Genomic DNA, 19,532 nt, shown 5'->3' with positions numbered 1-19,532 from the left:
GCCAGTTATGGAAATTTCGACTGCAATTTTCGCCACGGAGCCATGTTTAACGGCCATCATTAGGGGATAATAATCACCAAACAACACGTTCATAGTGATTCGACAAGAGACCAAAGCCCAGGCGAAGCGAATGTGTTCAGTTTTGGAAGCCCAGTGAATGACAGCACCGTTCTGGTAGATGAGAGCTGGCCGTAGCTTGGATCCCGTATATTCTGTAGCAGGTCCCTGATGCGCTTAGCAGGGGAACCCATAGACCGGGGCTTGATAGAGTGGGATTTGTCAACCGGCGTGACAATATCCAAAACACTTCATTGGACTATGCTATCACGATCTCATCTTCGACTATTATCAATATGTTTATCAGCGCTGGGGCCAGAACCGACGATACAGATCACCTGGGATGTACTCGGCCCATGAATGCGTGTCACCTTGGACAACATGGAGTCGTCCACTGCCTGGTTGATCGAGGGGCTGATATACAAGCCACAAAGAATTTCAATCTCTCAGCTTTGGAAAGTATGATGTTTGGTTAAAATCGAACAAAGAAGACTCCGTTGCAGCGCATATGTCCCCATGCTACCAAGCTGCAACTGAACGGAGCACTTTGGCTCGCAGTCAATGACAAGAAAGAGTCTGTGGGTATTCTGCTCAAATTTGGTGCAGATGGGGCCAATACGCGGGTATCTCAGAAGACAAGAGATTTTTCAAGGGAGATGAAACAAGATCGAAATTGTAAATAAATACCCGGTTCAACTGGCGCAGTGCCCGGATGTCTTCTCCGTCGAAGCTGATTTTCTCGTTAGGGATATCCCGCGGTCCCTCGCCCCCAATAGGAGGACGGTCACCCGGTGGGCTTCGAGGCCGACCTGTAGGAACATTCGAGGAAGTGATAGGGGCGAGCGAGGTCCACTCATCAATTCGCCGATGAGGTGGGACACCATTAGCGGCTTCAGTAGGCTTGGGCAGGGTTCCTATGGGGCCAAGGAGCTGTGGCGCACTGGGAGGAGTCTGGTTCAGCAGATGTGGGCTGCCGTAGACAACACCATTTGGCGACGGATCTGCGGCTGCTAGTACTCGTGACGAGTCTAGACAGGGATCGGCCGCGACTGGCCCGCAATCTCGTGGGCTTCTCTGCTGAGGAGGAATTTCATGCACAGAGCGAGGTGAACGACCTCGGTAGCCTGACGGGGCGGCCGCAGACCGGCCACCTGGAGGTAGAGCCGATTCAGGGTGTGGCCGCTCATATGGCATGCGATATGAAGGCGGAGGAAGAGCATGAGCATGAGAATGCAACGCGGGGTGAGGGAGGCTTTTATGTTGCTGGTGATCATATGGAGGAGCGCCTGGAGGACCCGGCAGCCCTCGTGCAGCTGAAGAGACAGGAAGAAGGTAGAAACGAGCACTGTAGGGAGAAATGGCGACAGTAGGTGGCGTAGTCAGCGAAGTTCGAGGCCAAGCATACGAGGGCGGCGTGTAGGAGAGCACATGAGTTGTGCGCGCATACGAAGGCACAGGGGGAGGAATGATGGGACATGCTGCTGCGCCGACCATAGTTCCACGGGTCGCCATTAGGAGGTTCTGCTGGTCGTCGGCTGTTGACTCAGGGTAGAGACCCTTCTGAGGTCGTACATGTCGCAAGGCAGGATCGATAGTGGGTTGTTGCAAGTTGGCGGCAGAAGGATGGGAGCGAGAGTAGTAGCTGATAAGGTGGAGGTGTTGGCCAGTGGAAGTCGTGATGCTGAACGACTGCTTCACCAAGCCGTCAGGCTTATATCGGTAACCATCCGGTTTCTCATCTGTCCCGTCACCTCGGCCCTCATCGCTGTCCTTTGTGCGCTCAGATGTCAAGCCGGCTCTGGATACGGCGCTCTGAGAGATATTGCCACCTCCGCGCCTGCCCTCCATCTCTCTGTACTTCAGAAAGCTGCCGGAGACTCGACAGGCGCTCCATGATTTGCCGTCCGTCCATCTGCGCATGCCTGCTTCCCGCTCATCCCAGACGAATACAGAGCCAGATCGAATAGATTGACGTTCCTTCTCTGAACATCGTCTCTGCGTTCGTGGCAGTATACCGATGCGACAGGCCTCAAGGAGAATGATGGCGTCCGCAGGGGTGCGAACGTGTCCGTAATACGTCTCCATCCCGCCTCGAAATTCAATGGACGACGCCAATGGCGAGTGAGTGTGAAGGCCAGATTGTCTGACTAAATAAATCTACTGGTGCTGACGCTGAAGGTGAGATAAAGTGAGCCAGTCGCTCAGCGAGGTGGTTCACATCATTGTAAAACGGAGTCTCAGGTAAGAGTTACCGGTCAAATCTGTAGACTGGTTAACCATTGACCACTTTATTTTCTCCGACCAAATTGATGACCAACGGTCTTGGGATTCTTCCCTTTCGGGGTTAGCGTCCCGACGCAATCAAGCTATCTAGCAGTAGCCCAATAGGAACGCGGTGTTGCTTCCTAACTCTCAGAGCATACGGTAGCGCCATGTGCCCGCTCGGCTGTGTGGCAATTCTTCTAAGCGAAAACCCCACACAACCCGCGTTTTGGCAGCGTTTAGATATGACCTTGGTTTGACAGTACTTGCAATGGGGTACAGGAATGGCAATTCAGGCGACATTAAATCGGTCATCTCTGATCTGCATACGATGTGCCAAGAGTCCCTTCACCTTACGCTCTCACAGCAACGAGGTGAACATCACACTTGACGACTTCTAAGTTCTCTTTGCGTTAGTGAGCTTAACTTAAAGTTTAATTGAACCCACCGGTTCGGGTTGGGCCTCGAACCTAGGGCCTTACTTCTTGGCAGTGGTCAGATGCTCACTGGTAGAGCCCCAAAGTACAAACTAGGAGTGCACACGAATAAAGATTTTGCTTAGTCGTATTCGTAGTTTCTCTTCAGCCCATTATTCGTATTCGACTGGCCGGGTGGGTGGCTTTATTCGCATTCCGTTCGTAATTATTCGTAAATTTCGCCAAGACTCCCAAAATTCGATGTGTATGAGTCCAACCAAGTAGAGTTGAGGGCGTCGCGTCATTGTCTAGTACGGGGGGCCCCAAAGATGTCCCGACGCGTCTTCTGAAATAGCAAGTCTTTCGCCATGCATTATGGATGATTTCACGGATCCTCCCGGCAAACGATACCGAGCCCAGCGAATCAACTACCGTGCTCTCAATGATGGCATCGACGAGGAGGCTCCACTAAAAGACCGAATTATCGTACTCCCTTCGTAAAAAGTACGTAACAACGTTGAACCTATTACTCCTGACGACTCTACAAGCCAATTAACCCGGGCTTGAAGTCCGCCTTTGGTGACCTACCAACAAAGGAACAGCCTGACGACGATTTAACTGACGTGGTCAGAATTTCCCTAAAGTCTGGCTCTTCTCGTAGAAACCGCAGAATCAATCTCTCAATCTCTCTGGGCTCGATTTTATTCCTTGCCATTCCCGGGAAGAATATGGCATCCCAAAAGGGGCAAAGGATCCATCGAAGAATCGGGAGATACGCCGCAAAGAATGCAATGGGAAGACGACCGATTCTGCACGAGCAACATCGACGTCCAATATGATGTTTCATCTCTCTAAACATAGTATCTTCTCAAAGGGCTCCGACAGTAGTCTAGAGGAAAACAGAAGAAGCATCAAACAGCCATCTATCATCGGCTTCTTCCAGAAACGCGCGGAGGAAAAGAGAGCGAAGGCGCTAGAACAAAACCTCGTTCCGTGGGTTGTCACAGATGATATGGCGTTTGACGCCCGTCATATCGCCGAATTTTCAACGGATTTTATATCTTCCACGCATCTCCAGAGGGATCTGTGCCTTTTGGGATCAATGGACCCCAACAAGTGATATTCACTTTAGTTCGTTTTAGACATCAAGCACAGTATGGACCATGACGATTGTAAATAAACGGTACCTAATTCGCTGAATCACCGATTTAGCTATCCTATTTGGGAAGATTGTGCGTAGATGGGGCGGTTGATGTGCGGGCGGCCCCATGGGTAGGCCGTGGCGAGGTTTAATGGGTGGTAAGTTAAGTCTCGGCGAATCGCCCATATACACATGGACTTGCCGAGATAACCTATCCAGAGATAGACAAATCAACTAGGCTATCAAGGTTGGAAATTTGAAAAATCAGTAAATAAGAATCAAGCTAGGAGAAAATCAGTCCAACACCCTGGCACTCATCCATAGCGCTTGGCCCGTTGTTAGACTATTGTGCAGTAGTTAGCCGTTGCCGGTCGGCAGAGGGGGAAACGTCTAGAGTAAAGTACAAGCCACCAAAATAAAGTGTCGAAACCAACACACCAGCGCAAATATAAGGCAAACAATAGCGACTGTTTTCAAGCCTCTCTGTTTGCAAGGGACCCAGTTTTAGAGCAGGTTTAGGCCGAGGTGTGCATTGTTTAACGGATTAAGGACCATGGAAACCTCCAATACGATGTCAGGACTAAGAGTAAATAGTTTCAGTTCCACATGTTACATGAATCTGGAAAAGATAGAAGAACCCGTCGCCACCTGTCTTCTCCTCACAGTCTATCCTTGTTCTCTGTCTACAGGTGGGAACTGAAGCTCCCTTGTTCCACCATAGCGATTGGTCGGCAGGACCGGAAATGGTCGAACAGGGCGCGGTTGAAGCTTGCCCAGATCCTGGTTGATCCGTAGTACGTCATTGATCCTGGTCCAGACCACTTCTCTATATAGTGTTGGGAGGCCGGAGGAGGAAGAAGGGGGTATTTAATCGCACCGGCTACTTTTCACTAGTCTAGTTCACCCAATCCATATCTCTTACTATATAACTTACCACTTGAAAATCACTCGTCCCTTAAGACCTGAAAGACCAACAAACACCTCCCAACATGAGGTCTGCACGACGAAACACCACCGGGGACCCCGATCGGGCCAAGCACCTCGAACGCAACCGCATCGCCGCCAGCAGATGCCGCGAAAGAAAGAAGCGCGAACACAAACAAATTGAGCGCCGTCTCAGCGACGAAACAGAAAAGAAAGAACTCCTCTTGGCCCAGCTCAACTGTCTCAAAGAAGAAGTCTGGGATCTGAAAAACAGCATCTTCCAACATGCCGAGTGCGAAGACCACCAGATCAATCTCCAACTCGCAAAAATGACCCAAACTGTCCTCAACAACCAACCTATGCAAGAACCCAGCATGTCGCCAACTTTCTCGAACTGGTCATACTCGGATGAATCGGTCGCGGTGGATGGTGCGAATAATAGCATGATCGACACTGGCGCTTATCCTGGGTGTGACTGGACTTTGTTGCCCAAGGTCACTGATGACCTCGTACCATACGACGCGAACGAAGCCAACTATTCGGTATTTGATAATTTCATTGATGCAGAGAATCTGTATACATAAGGGGGTAGTTTGAGGGGCTGGATAGTATGGCGTTGGTAATTTTAGCGTTGAGCTTTCTGTATACTAATTTACGATCTGTGAGAGCTGACAAAATAACTCATTTACGCCTTTGACGACAATAACTGCTTCTAGGAATATACGAATGGCAACAACGTTTACGCACACGGATAACTTTTTCGGGAGACCAGTATGTTAGTATCCTGGAGAGTCATTCTGGGGGCATTCCGGAGATATTCAAATGTCAAAGAGATGGCGGAAAGAGCGGAAGAATGTCCCCACGGCTATGAGATGTGTCTCTGGATGTGACGCCAGTAATTGATCACACAATAGAGCAAGATGGTTAAGCCGCAGAAGCCATTAACCAGGTCGCATTATTGGGAGAGTGGTGTACCCTGCCGTATGTGAATTCCGCCCACAAAGACCAGCCGAAAGTCGCGATCTGAGAACGTGGCGCTGCAGGAAAGGAATGGGTCGTGAATAGGGCTTGCAGTGTGGAATGTGAAAGAAGTATTTGATGATGGCTGGCGTCCTATATCCACAGCCGCTGGGATGTCACCACGTCCGTCCAGGTCGCCACGACCTGACTACATCACGCGCTGGCGTTTTGTTAGGTACAACTACATTACTGTTTTTTATATTCCCCTGTTTCTTGCTTCTTGGTTTCTTTCTCACAATTTTCGCTTTCATGTCGATTCTTACGTTGGGTTGTTATACTCAAGGCTTTTTCTATGAACTGATTCGCTCTTTGCGTATACTCTAGGAGTCCCTGCAATTATTTACTTCTTTCGAATGCAAGTTAGCTCAAATGATGCCCACCGCTCTAGGGCGACTCCATATGGTGGGGACGTGGAGCAATTCTTCCAGAAAGCAGTAATGGGCACTATTCGAGATTACTCAAAAGTTAGACTTACTACAGCCTGTAAAACGGTGTCTTTGGGATGAGATACTGAGATTCTACGAATAGCTACGCAGACTGGAAGTCTGTTGGCCTTGGTGTATCTGGTCTTGTCTGGTATTGTTCTCTTGGTCTCACGATTAGACCTGGACAAAGCCCGTCCATAGGCTTTCCGATTAGGGGAGGCCGTCCATGGGCCTCTTGGGCAATGCCCAAGTTGGGCTCAGCACGCCCAGCTTCCCCACATTTTACATAAAGTCACCTAAAACGGATGGATAACTTGCTGAGTTATCTAGGTAAATTACTCAGAAGTTCAAAATTGAGCCAACGTGTGGCCAAGCTTCAACAGGGTGATGGGTCGAGGACCCCCGCCCGCGCGCGACCCGTGGCCCCACGCTTTCCGCAGTCTAGATGGACAGAACCACACACAGCCCAGACGACCAACACTCAAGCGAGGCTAGGAGAAAGATCCGTGATCCTTAGTGATGAAAATGCGAGCACTCTTTGGTAGAATCAAAGATTGAATAGCTTCCAGTGCCTCAATGTAGAAGACCATAGCTTTGACAGTGAGCCAACGTTTCTTAACCGAGTCAATTTCACTCATTCTCAACATGACTCTAGCATGATTTTCTCAGTGGGCATCTAAAATCGCACCAAGAATTTCGCTGCAAATAGTTGCGTCAGAACGAAGGCATAGGTTGCAACAGGCCTCACTTAGGATAGGCGTCGTGTCCTTCAACGTTTGCTTTCTAATAGAGCACGTACGCGACCGGAGCTGAGAAGCCTATAAATACGTCCTCTCCACCCAGCGATTCGTTCCACAATACTGTCACTTGCTGTGCAAAGTCGAGCATGCCCTCGGTTTGAGGCACCTGATGAGTTCTTCCCTTCAACCCTACTGGAATTTTCACTATACTGACATCTATGGATACATCGCGGGCCGACAAGCTAGAAAGGGCTTGTGAGAAAGTGATTCCCACCAGATCCACTATGCCACCTATGCCAGCCGATCAAAGAAGCAGATTTATGTTAGATGGTCGATGTATCTATGCGAACATCTGTCCACCATAGCAGCCGACCACTGTCCCGCCCCTGAATATCGATGCAAGAGATTTCCATACAGGTATGTAGATTTCAGCGCGACCCTATCCGAAACTGGACTGACTTCAAAGACGATGCGAAAGAAAGATCCATGCGTTCCGTCCAATGCGCGCCAAGCCACGGAACCCTTCCGGTGTCTTCTTTCAGAACAGGTAAGTCACACATTGTCTCGCCGACCAAAAAGCTAATGATGGACAGGAAACCGTTGACAGCGCACCAAAGTGAGACCGAACCAGCACTCCGTCAGTGCTCCACGCAGAGTCATGGCTTACACACCATTTCTGGCCCTGTCACTTCAAATCATGCAGCATGTCCTGAAATTCTGCAAACCAGGGCTGCGGGTCAACGACAGGACGCATAAGCCCCAGACGTTCGTTGTGCACGATGAGGTGAGTGGCCTCCTGCTGCGCCTGGTCCGATAATCTGTGCCAAGTCTGTGTCTCAAACACAAAAACCACTGACATCTTCATGCCGTTGTAGGAGCAGCCCATCACCGACCTCGAAAACTGCTGTGGCGAGTAACGTATTCCCGCCGAGTCAGATAAGACCAAGGGGCGACGCGCTCCATCGCGTCTTACGCCCTCCACCTCACCGCCTTCACATCCTCAACAACAGAGTGCCTCTACACGGAGCAGTCTCCCAATGCGACTGTACAATTTCTTGTCACAGGTGGGTTCGTCGCGCGCCTTTGCCGTCTTGTAAACTTGCCCGGTGCATCCAGCGCGGTTTCTCGAAGCGACAGCGGGAGAGCGCGACGAACTTGGATACAACATGGCATATTGGTGACTGCATTGCAGAACATAATTGGCAGTGATCTAATTGGTAAGCTGGTATGATGACGATCCTAATTGACCATCTGTCTCAACCGTACACTCGGGGGATTCTTCATGAACACCGTAAAGCACGACACCTCGTCCAACTGGACCAACAATTGCTGACTCGGACCTCACAACAGGAGGCACCCTCATATTCTCACACTCGAATTCGAAGCGAGCAATTGTCTTGTCTGCTCAACCTCCCCTGCACCAACACCATCGCATGCTCTGTTTCTTCCACATGACTACTGGTGGCATCGATGATCGCTACCTCGACCTTATCCCAGTGGATTTGGTTCATCAGATCATGCGTTGGTATGTCTATCTGATGCAAGACGCAATGGAGCGCATAGCAGTGTCTGTTTCGCGGCATTTGAACACAGGGGATAGCCTACTTGCGGTTGGATCCTTGCCGTCCAGTGGGTGACCATCGTTGTCCTCGGATGGCGTCTAGTGTCTTTCGAGTCTGAAACCTGAAGACACGGGGAGCAGCCGATATTTCGTCTTGCCAGAGCCATATTATCGTACTGGTGAGGTTGTTAGTCGAGACTGCTTGCAAGGAGAATGTGAGGCGAAAGTCCCGTCATCTCTAGCCGAATCAACTAACAATAGCCATGCCAGCTTCGAATCGATGGACGAAACCGAGGACGGCTAAACGAAAGAGAGGACCCATGACCCAAGAACCACGCCTGATAGAGTCCCCCTGATTCCTCTTCCTCTCCGCGTTGCTCAGCTTATCGACATATTCGAGCGAGCGGGAACCACTCGGACATACACGGAGCTGCATGCTATGAGGATTGTTTGTCTTTTCCCTGTTAGACAGAAGCTTGGTGATTTGATTCCTAAGCCTGTGTTTTTCTATCCAAGCCCGAGCACTACGTGCAAAACCCATAAATACACTTTGAATGTCACAGCAGCTGGAGGTCAGTCAAGCTATCGAGTATCCTTCGTCCTTTGAGACCGTCGTCTAACATATCGCAACTGGCGGCGCAAGCAGGTCTTGCCAGCAAATCATCGATTTCTCTACGTCTCTGAGCTCACTGTGCTTTGACCATCTATGATGTATTTGTCATCGCGCCCAAGACGATATCTGCCATATCACTGTTGAGCAATTCACCGTGAAGATGGGTTTGATGTCTGTAACAGCACCACAAGAGCCCTCGGGTTGTAGGACCTCTGAATGTCCCGTACAGCCTATACTGAATTATCTACCCCAATAAGCGCTCATGTTATATTTGCTTGGGGAGGATTTGAGCGGATGCCTGCTAGGGTCACACGTGGATGAGAACACTCCTGTACAAATATCACCAGGTCCCGAGCGGTGATCGTGGAGAGTGTCTTTACCAGTTCTGATTTCGGATGGCTCGTTGGGCCCCGATCCGAATTCAATCATGCTATATCAGCAGCGGAGCATGATTTATTGCATGTAGTGGGGAATATGCCTCACGGAAAGTAACGACCGTTTCTTCATCGCTGTAGTGGACTTCTACGAGAGATTGGTTGGATTTACTGGCGGGATATTATTCACAAAGTTGCGACGGCTCCTACATGTAGAAGGAGCGGATCAGATATTCCCGAGCCAAAGCTACCAATGACATGTTAACCTCGAGACAAAGAAACTCTCACTCTCGCAATCGCTCTTTGATGTAGGCATTCTAGTGTAGAATAGGTTCGAGTGACTAGCAATAGCCATCGCAAGCAATTTCTTCGGCGACGCAAGGAACTGAGCCTACCGCATAATCATCTTGAATTGAAACCATGATTCGGATTTTCGAGATACATCACATGGCGCTACACTTCGTAGTTCTGATCTTGAGTGTACAGTATATTGCGTGACCATAGTTGAGCAAATCTGGAATTAGATCATCTTAATTGAGTTGGAGGCCGTAGTCAAGGCGTGACCAACAGAGATCAAAATTGCTTTGCGGAATCAAAAAAATGCAATTGAACTTTCTATAATGTGGGTGACATGGCAAGAAACCGCGCTGCCTCCATGAGACGTTGACCACCCCTCCCTTCACCGCCCGACCACTCACTATAACAGTGATGTTTGGGTACACACATTTCACCACATCGACATTAACACTGAGCAACAAAACATCAACACATCAACACATCAACACATCAACACATCAACACATCAACACATCGACTCTCACCACCTCAACTCTCACCAACTCAACTCTCATCACAACGTACATTCTATCAGAACAAGCATCCCCGCGCAACAACTCTGTTTACTCTACACCTGAATGAAAGACATTGCTGCGAAGGGATTATCGGACCGCGGAAAAGGCACTAAGAGTGGGAATACGGGTCGCTAATGAGGGAATCCCAGTTTGAATCTTACGATTTGGTGATTGATATTGGGATGATCTATATTCATTCTATCTATCCAATGGTGCTTCTTTGGAATACGAAACGGATTACTGTATGAAGGTGTTGGGCAGGTCTTTGCTTCATCGAATACTCTTGGAATACTCGAATACTGGTCCCTAACACCACGAAGAGGTGCCTGCACGTCGTTATGGGCCTTGTTGTCGCAGCGTTCCCCTGCGGGGTAGTCTTGTTTTCGCAGCATTGCTGGCAAATAGGGCCTCACTGCCTGACAGGTCTGTGAATGAAAATTACTTACTAATGTCATAACAGAATACGAATAAGCCGCTCAACTGGATATTTGAATACAAATAATGGTTGAAGAAGAACTACGAATACGTACAAGCAAAATTCTTCTTTGTCTGCTCTCTTAATTAACTTGACGTTGCAAGAGACGTGAGAATTCCTTTAGCGAAAGAGATATACACAGCAAAATTAGTCTAAGCTGACATTTGCATACCGATTAGATGAAGTAAGCAGCTCTACTACATCACTTCTCACTCCGCCACACATGTTAAAGATATAAAGTCATCGCCAAGCCTTTCTTCCCATCCAAAGGCTCGTTCTAGCATCAAAATTTTACATGCCCTCGCACTTGCACACGACATAGGCGGCGCAGAGGTCCTTGACGCCTCCCCCAAAAGAAGCGTATGTTTTCTCAGCGTTCACGCTCACATCCAGACGTGGCTCTTCTGTGAACTCGCAGACTGTGGTCTGCTGGAAAACAGTGAGCATGGCACTTGAGGCGAAGACAAGGCCCTCGTGTGCAACTGCGGTGTGGCCCCAGAGCTCCTGAACAGGGCGCTTCACGCCATCAACGGGGACAGCGACGTTGGCATTGGCACCAGATTGTTCGTTGGCGAGCTGGATAGTAGCTGGCTTGACCCAATAAGGAGGAGCGGCAATGCCGGAGGAGGCGAAGAGGCCAAGGACCAGAGCGGCGACATTTGTGAACTGCATTACCGGATATCGTACGTCTTTTTTTTAGGAGGGACTTTTTGTTGCATTTGCTTTGGAGCGTCCAAAGTATTGGAGGGTATGACCTGATAAGGGGATTTTTTATTGTTGTGGTGTGGATTTAATGTTGGGTTAGATGGTGTTAATATAGATTTTGATGGTTGCTGGTTGCGGATCAATACAATCTATTAAAATAAGTCATCTACTTGGAAGCATGACCATTTTCCGTCTTCGTCGAGTCTTTTCCAAGTTGTGGGTCGATTTTCTTGGGCGACCCGGATCCAGTCGTTGTCGGTGCCGCATTCGGTAGTCACTATAGCTGAAGGAGAAATATCTAACAAATAACCACTCGAGAGATATCTGGTCTAATACGCTTCGACGAAAAATATTCTGCGCAGTTCAGATAGATGGCAAATTTACTCCCAATGGCTTCGTGCCACGAAGCGCCCGTGATGATGATATACTCGGAAGAAGCATTGTCTTGATAAGTGTCAGCTCGGCGTGAAAATTGGCCAATCGCAGATTGAGTAACGAGACCGCCGATCTTGGAATATCATCATACTCAAGGCACCCATGGAGGCGCAGGCAGTGAATGACTTCGCGAAAAGGATTGCACTTGGCATGACCAATGGAATTGGCTTCTCCAAGCTATATCGCCTTACCAGCCACTGGAGTTAACTGCAGTTGGTCAGTCTGTGGATCATCCATGATCAGTGAGGCCAGCAGGTGTTCAGGCTGTGGCGAATTGAACTGCCGTAGACAATGAAGCTTCTCGGAAAGGAAATTCTGGTTGCGCAAACCAATAGCATGATTTGATTTAGAATAATTCGCATGGCTAACGATTGAACACGGTTATGGGAGGCTTGATCCCGCCGAAAAAGTGTCTGATGGCATGTGGCTGGGAAGGCATGTTATGCAGACGGATCGGGCAATACGTTTGGACTCAATGCCCGATCGGGGTCTAGCAAGTGCCATCTGAAACCAGACCGAATAAAGACATCTCCACCATCATTTACGACGATCTTTCGTGCGATATCCTCGCAAGTGGTACTCTAGTTACCTGATAGTCGCAGATAGTCACATGGTGATAAGATATTCACTAACCAGGTGACGTGGTGCTTTTTGATACTGTCGGTAAAGGTGCGGAACCCATCTTACTAACTAGCGTCATTTGTTTCATTCAGCACCGCATCAACTGCTGAATCAGCACGAAGAACCCCCTTTATTTTGCTATCAGAACTATATAGAATTACACATCTCAGTTTATCCTGCAATGGGCTCATTGGCCTATTCTAGTACTGGTGCATACTGCATCTCTCGGAACCGATAAATACTAATAAAGCCGCCAAACTGCTATTCGAATACGGATAATGAGTTGAAGAAAAACTACTGATACGACTAAGCAAAGTCTTTATCCTTGTGCACCCCTACCAAATTATGCCGTAGGTTGTTGGATCAGCGGCTAGTAAAAATTTTGAGCGTTCCAGCGCAGATTTGAGCTAGAGTATGATGGCGCGGGAGAATGTCGACGACCCCACCCACCCAATCGGCAACAATTTCTTTAGTCAGCTTCCTGTCCACTGGTCGGCCCCATGCATTCATTGACTGAGAAAAAGGCGGCCACAGCCGATGCACCACCGTACCCGAGGACAACTTCAAGATGACGGACATCCTGCTACTGGCTCGCCTCGAGTTACTTCCTACCGAAATACTATATGGCATCGTGAAGCATCTTCACATTTGGGAGATAAAAAGCCTTTCTTGCGTCAGTAGGCGGATGAGAGATATCTGCTTACCTTATTTATTTCGCAAAGTCAGCTTTGAATTTTCAAACGCGGGTTTAGATAGATTAGAAAGACTTACGCAATCGCAGTTGCGTCAGTATATTGTCTCTTTCCAATACGTCGTCCCGGAGCTCCTGAAACCTGGTGAGAGCCCTTGCGGCGAACCGATACAATGAATGCTAACCGCGAACAAGAAATACTGGACTATGCGACCTATAAGACCCAGATTCTCACGCCCGAGAGTTATGTAGAGGAATGCGAATGCTGGGACGAGGTAGAAGACGGCGAGGACTGGGATGAATTGGAATGTCCCCAGATAAATCACCCTTCCTATACCCTCGTTTATAAGACATTACGAAAAATATGTGCAGAGCAACGACGGATCATAGAGACGGAAAGAGACTCGGCATTAGTCTCACTCGCTTTTCAGCGCCTTCCTAGGTTGACTGAATTGAGACTAGTATTTTGCGAAACATTGGGGGAAGAGGACTGGGTGGAATCTTATCTGCATATGAGCATGACATTACAAGAAAAGTCTTACGAGCACCATATTCAACTGGTTTCCGCTGCTTTGAACTCCGCAAAGCGCTACAATGTGTCCATCCAGACAATCCAACTCATCGATCTATCGCTTCCCAATGATACCCCATGGCGACGACCACCACCACCCTCCCATATGTCTCTGGCCGTTCTTCTCACAGACCTGGTGGAGCACGCCTCGAGTGTACGGCTTCTCCGAAGTCACTCAGCTTTGGACTTGTTGTCGCATGCCAAGCTGAACATCCATCAGCTAGATTTGTGTTCGATCAACGTGAAGCGAGTGTCTCTGGAGAACTTTCTTCACGCCAATGCCGAGTCAATACGCTCTCTCAGTTTTCGTGACGTTGATGTTATTGAGCCAAATCGACTGGAAGGTGCTACTTTAACCCCAGCATATATCCGCAGCATGACCGATGTACCAGTCAAGAAGACAAGCAAACTCTCCTGCCAGTGTTCATTTCAAGAAGGATGGAAATTGTTCTTCGATCACGATGGTCCTCTTTCTGTTCCGAGGGTCACTAAAAGGAAACGGTGTGCCCAATAGGCAGGGTGTCGACTATCCTCTCAATTTCAGCAGCCCATTTGAAAAGAACTGCTTAAGCCCAATACTCGCTAAAAGGCCTTGGCTTGTTGATACACCTTGTGGCAAAATATCAAGAACTCGATGGTATTTGGGAGTAAAGACAGTAATTCTAAAGGCAGGAAAGACAACAATAGATGATGCGAATATCCATTGGCGCTTTCTGGGTTAGTATTCTCATGACTTCTCAACTAGATGGACTTCAACCCGTTAGATTCGCTAATGGATGACGAACAAAAAATTCCCCTCGTAACCTTCCGCGCCCATCTATAACCAGATTAGTGAGGATCGAAATACGTGTAAATCGACGGACGAGGCCGAGAGCTCCTTATGTATACATTCAACATACTATGAATATGTTCAGACCTTCGCTCAAGCGCTATCATTTGGTTCTATATATATGAATAACAAGCTCTAAAGACTTTACAGTTCTATTACCGTTATTCTGTATTGAACTGTCTTTCGTGTAGGAGATAGCGGCTGCAACGCTCTGCTAGCCAACATTTTGTGTTGAGCGTTCGGTGAAACCAACAGACAAGAGATACCACCATCTCTCATCGAGGTGGAAAATGAACTACAATGACTGCTTAATTTCTGGGCAAGTCAAGTAATTCTCCGAAATTTGCAGGATGTTTTTGTGAAAAGCGCAGTATTGCGTCAAGGGCCTCATCATTAGAGCCCATGATAGTTACGCGTGTGGTTTTTGGATTTGATTTCGTTTTCGACTCCCTCTTGAGTCCAGGGGCTTTGAGGAGATCCAATTGAATGTGCACTCCTATTTCCATCGCATACAGTTCGAACAAGAACTGAAAGCGCTCTTTTGTCGGTCTTTCTAAGTATCAAAGTCAGCCTCCGCCGTTGACGATACAGACAAGTTAACAGACAGGTGCGTCGCAGCCTCTTTTGCCTTTGCGACATGGATCACAACTGTGAATCTGACGTCGGCGGGAGTCCTCCATGCTGAGCATTTGCATGTATTTTGGTAATCAAATGTACCTGCTGTAAGGATGTTAGATGCGCCGACCCCAATATACAAAAGCAGAAGTACGAAAAGGGTTTTCGAACTAGTAGATTTTTCATATTTCTTGGGGAAGCACGTGAACATTGCGGGGGTTCGAGTGGGGTAAGCTAGCCAAGGCAAATTCGTATCCATCGAGAATGGCGTCACTCATGTCTTCCCTCAAGCACAGCTCACGAACCTGGAACCGCATGACTATCAGATCAGAATTCTGGAGACAGCGCATTCAGCAAACTTGAAGATTATCCTTCTTGGTGCGAAAAAAAAGAAACAAACAAAAAGTCTCAGGGGAAGCCTCTTTTGCCTCCAGCGTTCTCTGTTGGAGAGGGTCCCTCTTTCTTCCAACCGCTGGTCAACCGAATTCTGGGTATCGGCTCGGTCGTTATTGATTCAAGGTCGATCGCGGAGGCTAAATAGATACTCAAGGCTGTGCGTCCAGAGAGCCATGATGAGACAGCGTATGTCGGTGTTGGCTTTCCAGTCACAATCTTCGGGCCATTTAGAATGGAACGCGAGTGCGGGGTCTTTCGAGTACTCCAACGGATGTATCTGATTTATCTGGATATATTCCACAGTGGACCCGACAAACTTTAAGATTGGCATGGGTGAATCTTCCAGTCCAACCAAACACTCCTTCTCCATGTTGAAGCGAATGAGCGGCAAATCTTGGCTTGTTAGGGCAAAGCTCATGTTCAGACTCGAAGTGTCGAGCAGGGAGAAAGCGGCTATTCTCGCCGAGCTCCAGGAAGTTTCTCATATACATGTCACCTCTTCTCATAAGCCCATCACTCACTGTTAGGACCGACATTGATGTTGGAAGGGTCTGGAGGCTGGCAAAACCGCTGTTGGCATTTATCTCTTTTTTTCTTTTGTTTCTTTTGAATCAAGTATACGTTGCCCCAATGAGAAGTCAAAGGAGACCGTCAAATCTTTTGACAAAGAGCTATTCTTGCTGAGTTCTGTGCGATCTAACAATCGCGCTCACATTAGGGCCAGAGAATTGCTTGGAATGGTCTTGAGTCAACTCCCCTTCCCATCTGACGGGAGAGGAATTTAAAAGAGCCAAACATTGATCGCAACACCTCCGGGGACTTGCAGGACACGAATCCAATGCTAAGATTTAGACTAAGCAACAGGATGCCTGATGTAACCGCACTACTCCATAGCTATAAGGGGTTATAGAACACAATGCTGCGATGATCGGTCTAGCCTTATCATATCGGCACTAGATTAGAATCCTATTCGGAATACAGCTCGGAGGCATGTTGCTACAACACGACCGCCTTCCGTAGAAACAACGCTCTTTGCGTCGTCGACGAGTTATCGGGTACGATTGCATCGATAGCCAGAATGACTTGGTCAATTTAAAAAAAATCTGGTTAGAAACCCCACGGGCGGAGGGTCACAGCAGGTTCCACGGTCGCCGTCTACAACAGTGTCAGGGTCGTGCTGCGCCCCGTCCGCTATTTGCACTCAGGTGGTGTAATTGAGTTGTTCTCATAACTGAGGACCGGAAACAGACTAGGAAAATATATGATCAACAACCTGCTCTATTTGAATACGTACTACCTCTCGCTTTCCTCGCCGTCACTGGCCGCGTTTGCCTCCCTGATATTCCTAACAAATACAGTCGCTGCCTAATCAGACAAGCGACCAGGTGCCATCTGAAAATGCGTCTCAGCACGTTGACTGAGTTCAACCGTTGGAACCATGGGATAATTAACAACCGCATTATATTGCAGGCACATGAGAAGCGCAGAGTTGGGGTTCAACGTTTGAACATAAAGTTCGCGAGACGCACCTTTTGCAATCGAGATATGGTTTCTGAATCGCCACTATTATGCTGTCGGTGATCTTTTGACGGAGGCTCGATGATGATCATTTTCAATCGTCAAGCGGTCATCTCGACCCAAGCTGCTTTCGACTGCCCTAATAAAAGCTCCCGGTCAGCGTTGTTCAGACACCATTTCGAAAACAAGATATAAACCTGCTGATGTCCAGTATTGCCTCGCCTAAAAGCATGTCCCGCCCTGTGTCAAAGTTTGCCGAATGGCTTGCCAGGGCTCCCGTCCAAGATAAGTTTGGTCTTTGCGGGCTCCTCGCTCTTGTATGCTGGATATCTTATAGCCTCGGACGCCGATTCAGCCATTTGCCCTTGAGGTTGCAACATGCGGTATCCTGGAGACGTTTCTTCCAGGCGCCAACGCCAGGCGTGCTCCAGTGGCTGGATATCCCATCATACTTGCAAGGGGGAGTACTTGCAGCCCTGGTGATCGCCAACATTATTGCAATCAGTCTTCATGCTCAGACCTGGGCAGATGTGCAGAAGCGAGCCGGATGCTTGGCGGTCACCCACCTTGTTCCCCTCTGCTCCGGGTTTAGCTTCAGCCTTCCGGCCCACGTCTACCGTGTCGAACGGGGCACGTTCCAGTGGGCCCATCGGTGGCTAGGCCGCATTTGCGTGCTGCATTGCCTTCTTCATGGGTCCGTCTTAGGCACAGTTGCTCGAAATACAAGCCTTGAAGCTCCCCTCGTCATCTCACTCCTGGTACGTGAAGCGGGCTAGAGAACGGCAGCCTTCCCATTTCCCCGCAGGATGCCTGACTAGAAGTGGCTAATATTGAACAGGCCGGATGCAGTCTCGTCTCGATCTTGCCTTGGACGCTCGCTGCGATTCTTCGACGGTGGCCGCAACTCGGCCTCAAGGTCCACCATGTGCTTGCTTTGGTCGCCACCGGTACCCTTTTCTACCATTTGATCGACCGGGTATCGTCCTACCGCTGGGTTTTACTAGGCGGTATTTGCGCCGGATTTGCTTGGAGTGCCGGGACATGTCTGCATACCATGTGGCTCCACAGATCGTGGCACATCACCTCGCTACGGGCCCTCGCGCGGTCTTCCAACAGGCTCTTATGGCTTGATATTGCGGTTCCGGTGGAGTGGGTGGCCCAACCGGGGCAGTATGTGCAGCTCTGGATGCCACGCCTGGGAGTAAGGTCCTGCTTGCAGCTTCCCGCATTCTACGTGGCTTCGGTAGGTACAGGGCAAAGCAACCCAGGAGCACCGACAACTCATGTGTTACGCATAGTGGCCCGGCCTGGACCGGGCGTGACCCGAAGGATCGCACTAGCTGCAGATCGTGCGCACTCGACGATTCATTTTCCGGTGTGCGTGCTGGGTCCCTACGGGCACCCACCTCACTTGGGCCAGTACGGGACCGTCGTCTTCGTACTTGAAGATATTGGACTCTTCCGTGCGTTACCGTTCATACGACATCTCGTTCAAGAAAGCCGAAGCCGGAGGAACACGGTGCGACGGCTAGAGGTCCTGTGGCAAGTTAGGCTGAAAAATTTCAGTAGGTGTCCTTCTTCTTGGATGCTTTGCGGTGTCGTGTGCTTACCGTGCTTACCGAAACAGACCATCCCCACTGGGTTGGGGAGGAAATCTCGCAAATCCTTGAACTCGACCGTATGTTTGACCGAGACGATTGTCCCGAGCATAGACACCGAGATGACCGGGGATTTGATGTGAGTGAATCCACTTCCTGCAAAAAAAAATAGGTCGGGCTAACTCGGTGGCAGATGTTGCAATTCACCACACATATCCTAGATACTCAGCCCGTGGACCAGATTCGTTACCGCAACCGTACGCGCTTGAAATACCATTTTCATGCCATCAATATCGCCAAGGAGCTGGCACGCCTTATGGATGGTACAAGCGGAACGACCGCGGTTTCGGGTATGAGCGCTCCGTCGGTTACCCCTTGGATTATGCCAACGCTAACTGGTCTCAGTATGCGCAAGCAACCCGTTACGCGCAGCAGTACGCCGTTTCGTTCATCCTAGAACGAGTGGCGATTTTCGATTGATTGACCTGGACCTTGAACCCTCTTGCACGTGGTGGACGGACGATGACCCTATCTACCGTGCAACATCCGAAACGATTACAGCCTCCGAGCGAGCAGAATCTTCCAACACTGGCACAGTGTTGGAGCCCAGTTGGACGCCGGCCCCCTTGCCTGTTGCACATACTGTCCCTGAACAGGCCTCTCGTCTCTCAGGAGAAACATTGGTCGATAATAG

The 19,532-nt window shown here is 49.1% G+C and overlaps 8 protein-coding genes across 8 annotated transcripts; 6 read left to right on the top strand and 2 right to left on the bottom strand.

Moving 5' to 3' along the window:
• Positions 1 to 648: 648 nt before the first annotated feature.
• On the bottom strand, positions 649 to 2,142 carry PENARI_c043G01425 (Gti1/Pac2 family protein; the record flags this gene model as incomplete). Its single annotated transcript, XM_022637191.1, has 1 exon — positions 649 to 2,142. The coding sequence occupies one exon, from the start codon at positions 2,140 to 2,142 to the stop codon at positions 649 to 651; it is 1,494 nt and encodes a 497-aa protein (XP_022482940.1).
• A 968-nt stretch (positions 2,143 to 3,110) lies between these two features.
• PENARI_c043G09798 (uncharacterized protein) lies at positions 3,111 to 3,396 on the top strand (the record flags this gene model as incomplete). The annotated part of the gene is made up of 2 exons (XM_022637216.1): positions 3,111 to 3,221; positions 3,367 to 3,396. 2 exons carry the CDS (start codon positions 3,111 to 3,113, stop codon positions 3,394 to 3,396), a joined length of 141 nt encoding a protein of 46 aa, XP_022482941.1.
• Positions 3,397 to 4,865: 1,469 nt separating this feature from the next.
• Positions 4,866 to 5,384, top strand: PENARI_c043G03605 (bZIP transcription factor; the record flags this gene model as incomplete). Its single annotated transcript, XM_022637198.1, has 1 exon — positions 4,866 to 5,384. One exon carries the CDS (start codon positions 4,866 to 4,868, stop codon positions 5,382 to 5,384), a length of 519 nt encoding a protein of 172 aa, XP_022482947.1.
• Positions 5,385 to 7,643: 2,259 nt separating this feature from the next.
• On the top strand, positions 7,644 to 7,902 carry PENARI_c043G11330 (uncharacterized protein; the record flags this gene model as incomplete). The annotated part of the gene is made up of 2 exons (XM_022637222.1): positions 7,644 to 7,769; positions 7,861 to 7,902. 2 exons carry the CDS (start codon positions 7,644 to 7,646, stop codon positions 7,900 to 7,902), a joined length of 168 nt encoding a protein of 55 aa, XP_022482946.1.
• Positions 7,903 to 8,436: 534 nt separating this feature from the next.
• On the top strand, positions 8,437 to 8,850 carry PENARI_c043G09743 (uncharacterized protein; the record flags this gene model as incomplete). Its single annotated transcript, XM_022637215.1, has 2 exons — positions 8,437 to 8,510; positions 8,817 to 8,850. 2 exons carry the CDS (start codon positions 8,437 to 8,439, stop codon positions 8,848 to 8,850), a joined length of 108 nt encoding a protein of 35 aa, XP_022482928.1.
• A 2,300-nt stretch (positions 8,851 to 11,150) lies between these two features.
• PENARI_c043G01934 (uncharacterized protein) lies at positions 11,151 to 11,531 on the bottom strand (the record flags this gene model as incomplete). The annotated part of the gene is made up of 1 exon (XM_022637192.1): positions 11,151 to 11,531. The coding sequence occupies one exon, from the start codon at positions 11,529 to 11,531 to the stop codon at positions 11,151 to 11,153; it is 381 nt and encodes a 126-aa protein (XP_022482929.1).
• A 2,298-nt stretch (positions 11,532 to 13,829) lies between these two features.
• On the top strand, positions 13,830 to 14,396 carry PENARI_c043G04352 (uncharacterized protein; the record flags this gene model as incomplete). Its single annotated transcript, XM_022637199.1, has 1 exon — positions 13,830 to 14,396. The coding sequence occupies one exon, from the start codon at positions 13,830 to 13,832 to the stop codon at positions 14,394 to 14,396; it is 567 nt and encodes a 188-aa protein (XP_022482932.1).
• A 2,928-nt stretch (positions 14,397 to 17,324) lies between these two features.
• On the top strand, positions 17,325 to 19,521 carry PENARI_c043G03514 (uncharacterized protein; the record flags this gene model as incomplete). The annotated part of the gene is made up of 7 exons (XM_022637197.1): positions 17,325 to 17,395; positions 17,452 to 17,557; positions 17,648 to 17,998; positions 18,079 to 18,483; positions 18,810 to 18,977; positions 19,032 to 19,188; positions 19,244 to 19,521. Coding segments are annotated over 7 exons (1,536 nt in total), but the record flags the coding sequence as incomplete, so codon positions are not given.
• Positions 19,522 to 19,532: the final 11 nt, after the last annotated feature.

Source organism: Penicillium arizonense (genome assembly GCF_001773325.1).
Source record: "Penicillium arizonense strain CBS 141311 chromosome Unknown PENARI_contig043, whole genome shotgun sequence".
NCBI classification, from domain to species: domain Eukaryota; kingdom Fungi; phylum Ascomycota; class Eurotiomycetes; order Eurotiales; family Aspergillaceae; genus Penicillium; species Penicillium arizonense.
The sequence above is the reverse complement of the archived record's forward strand: the minus strand, read 5'-3'. Positions and strand labels throughout refer to the sequence as shown.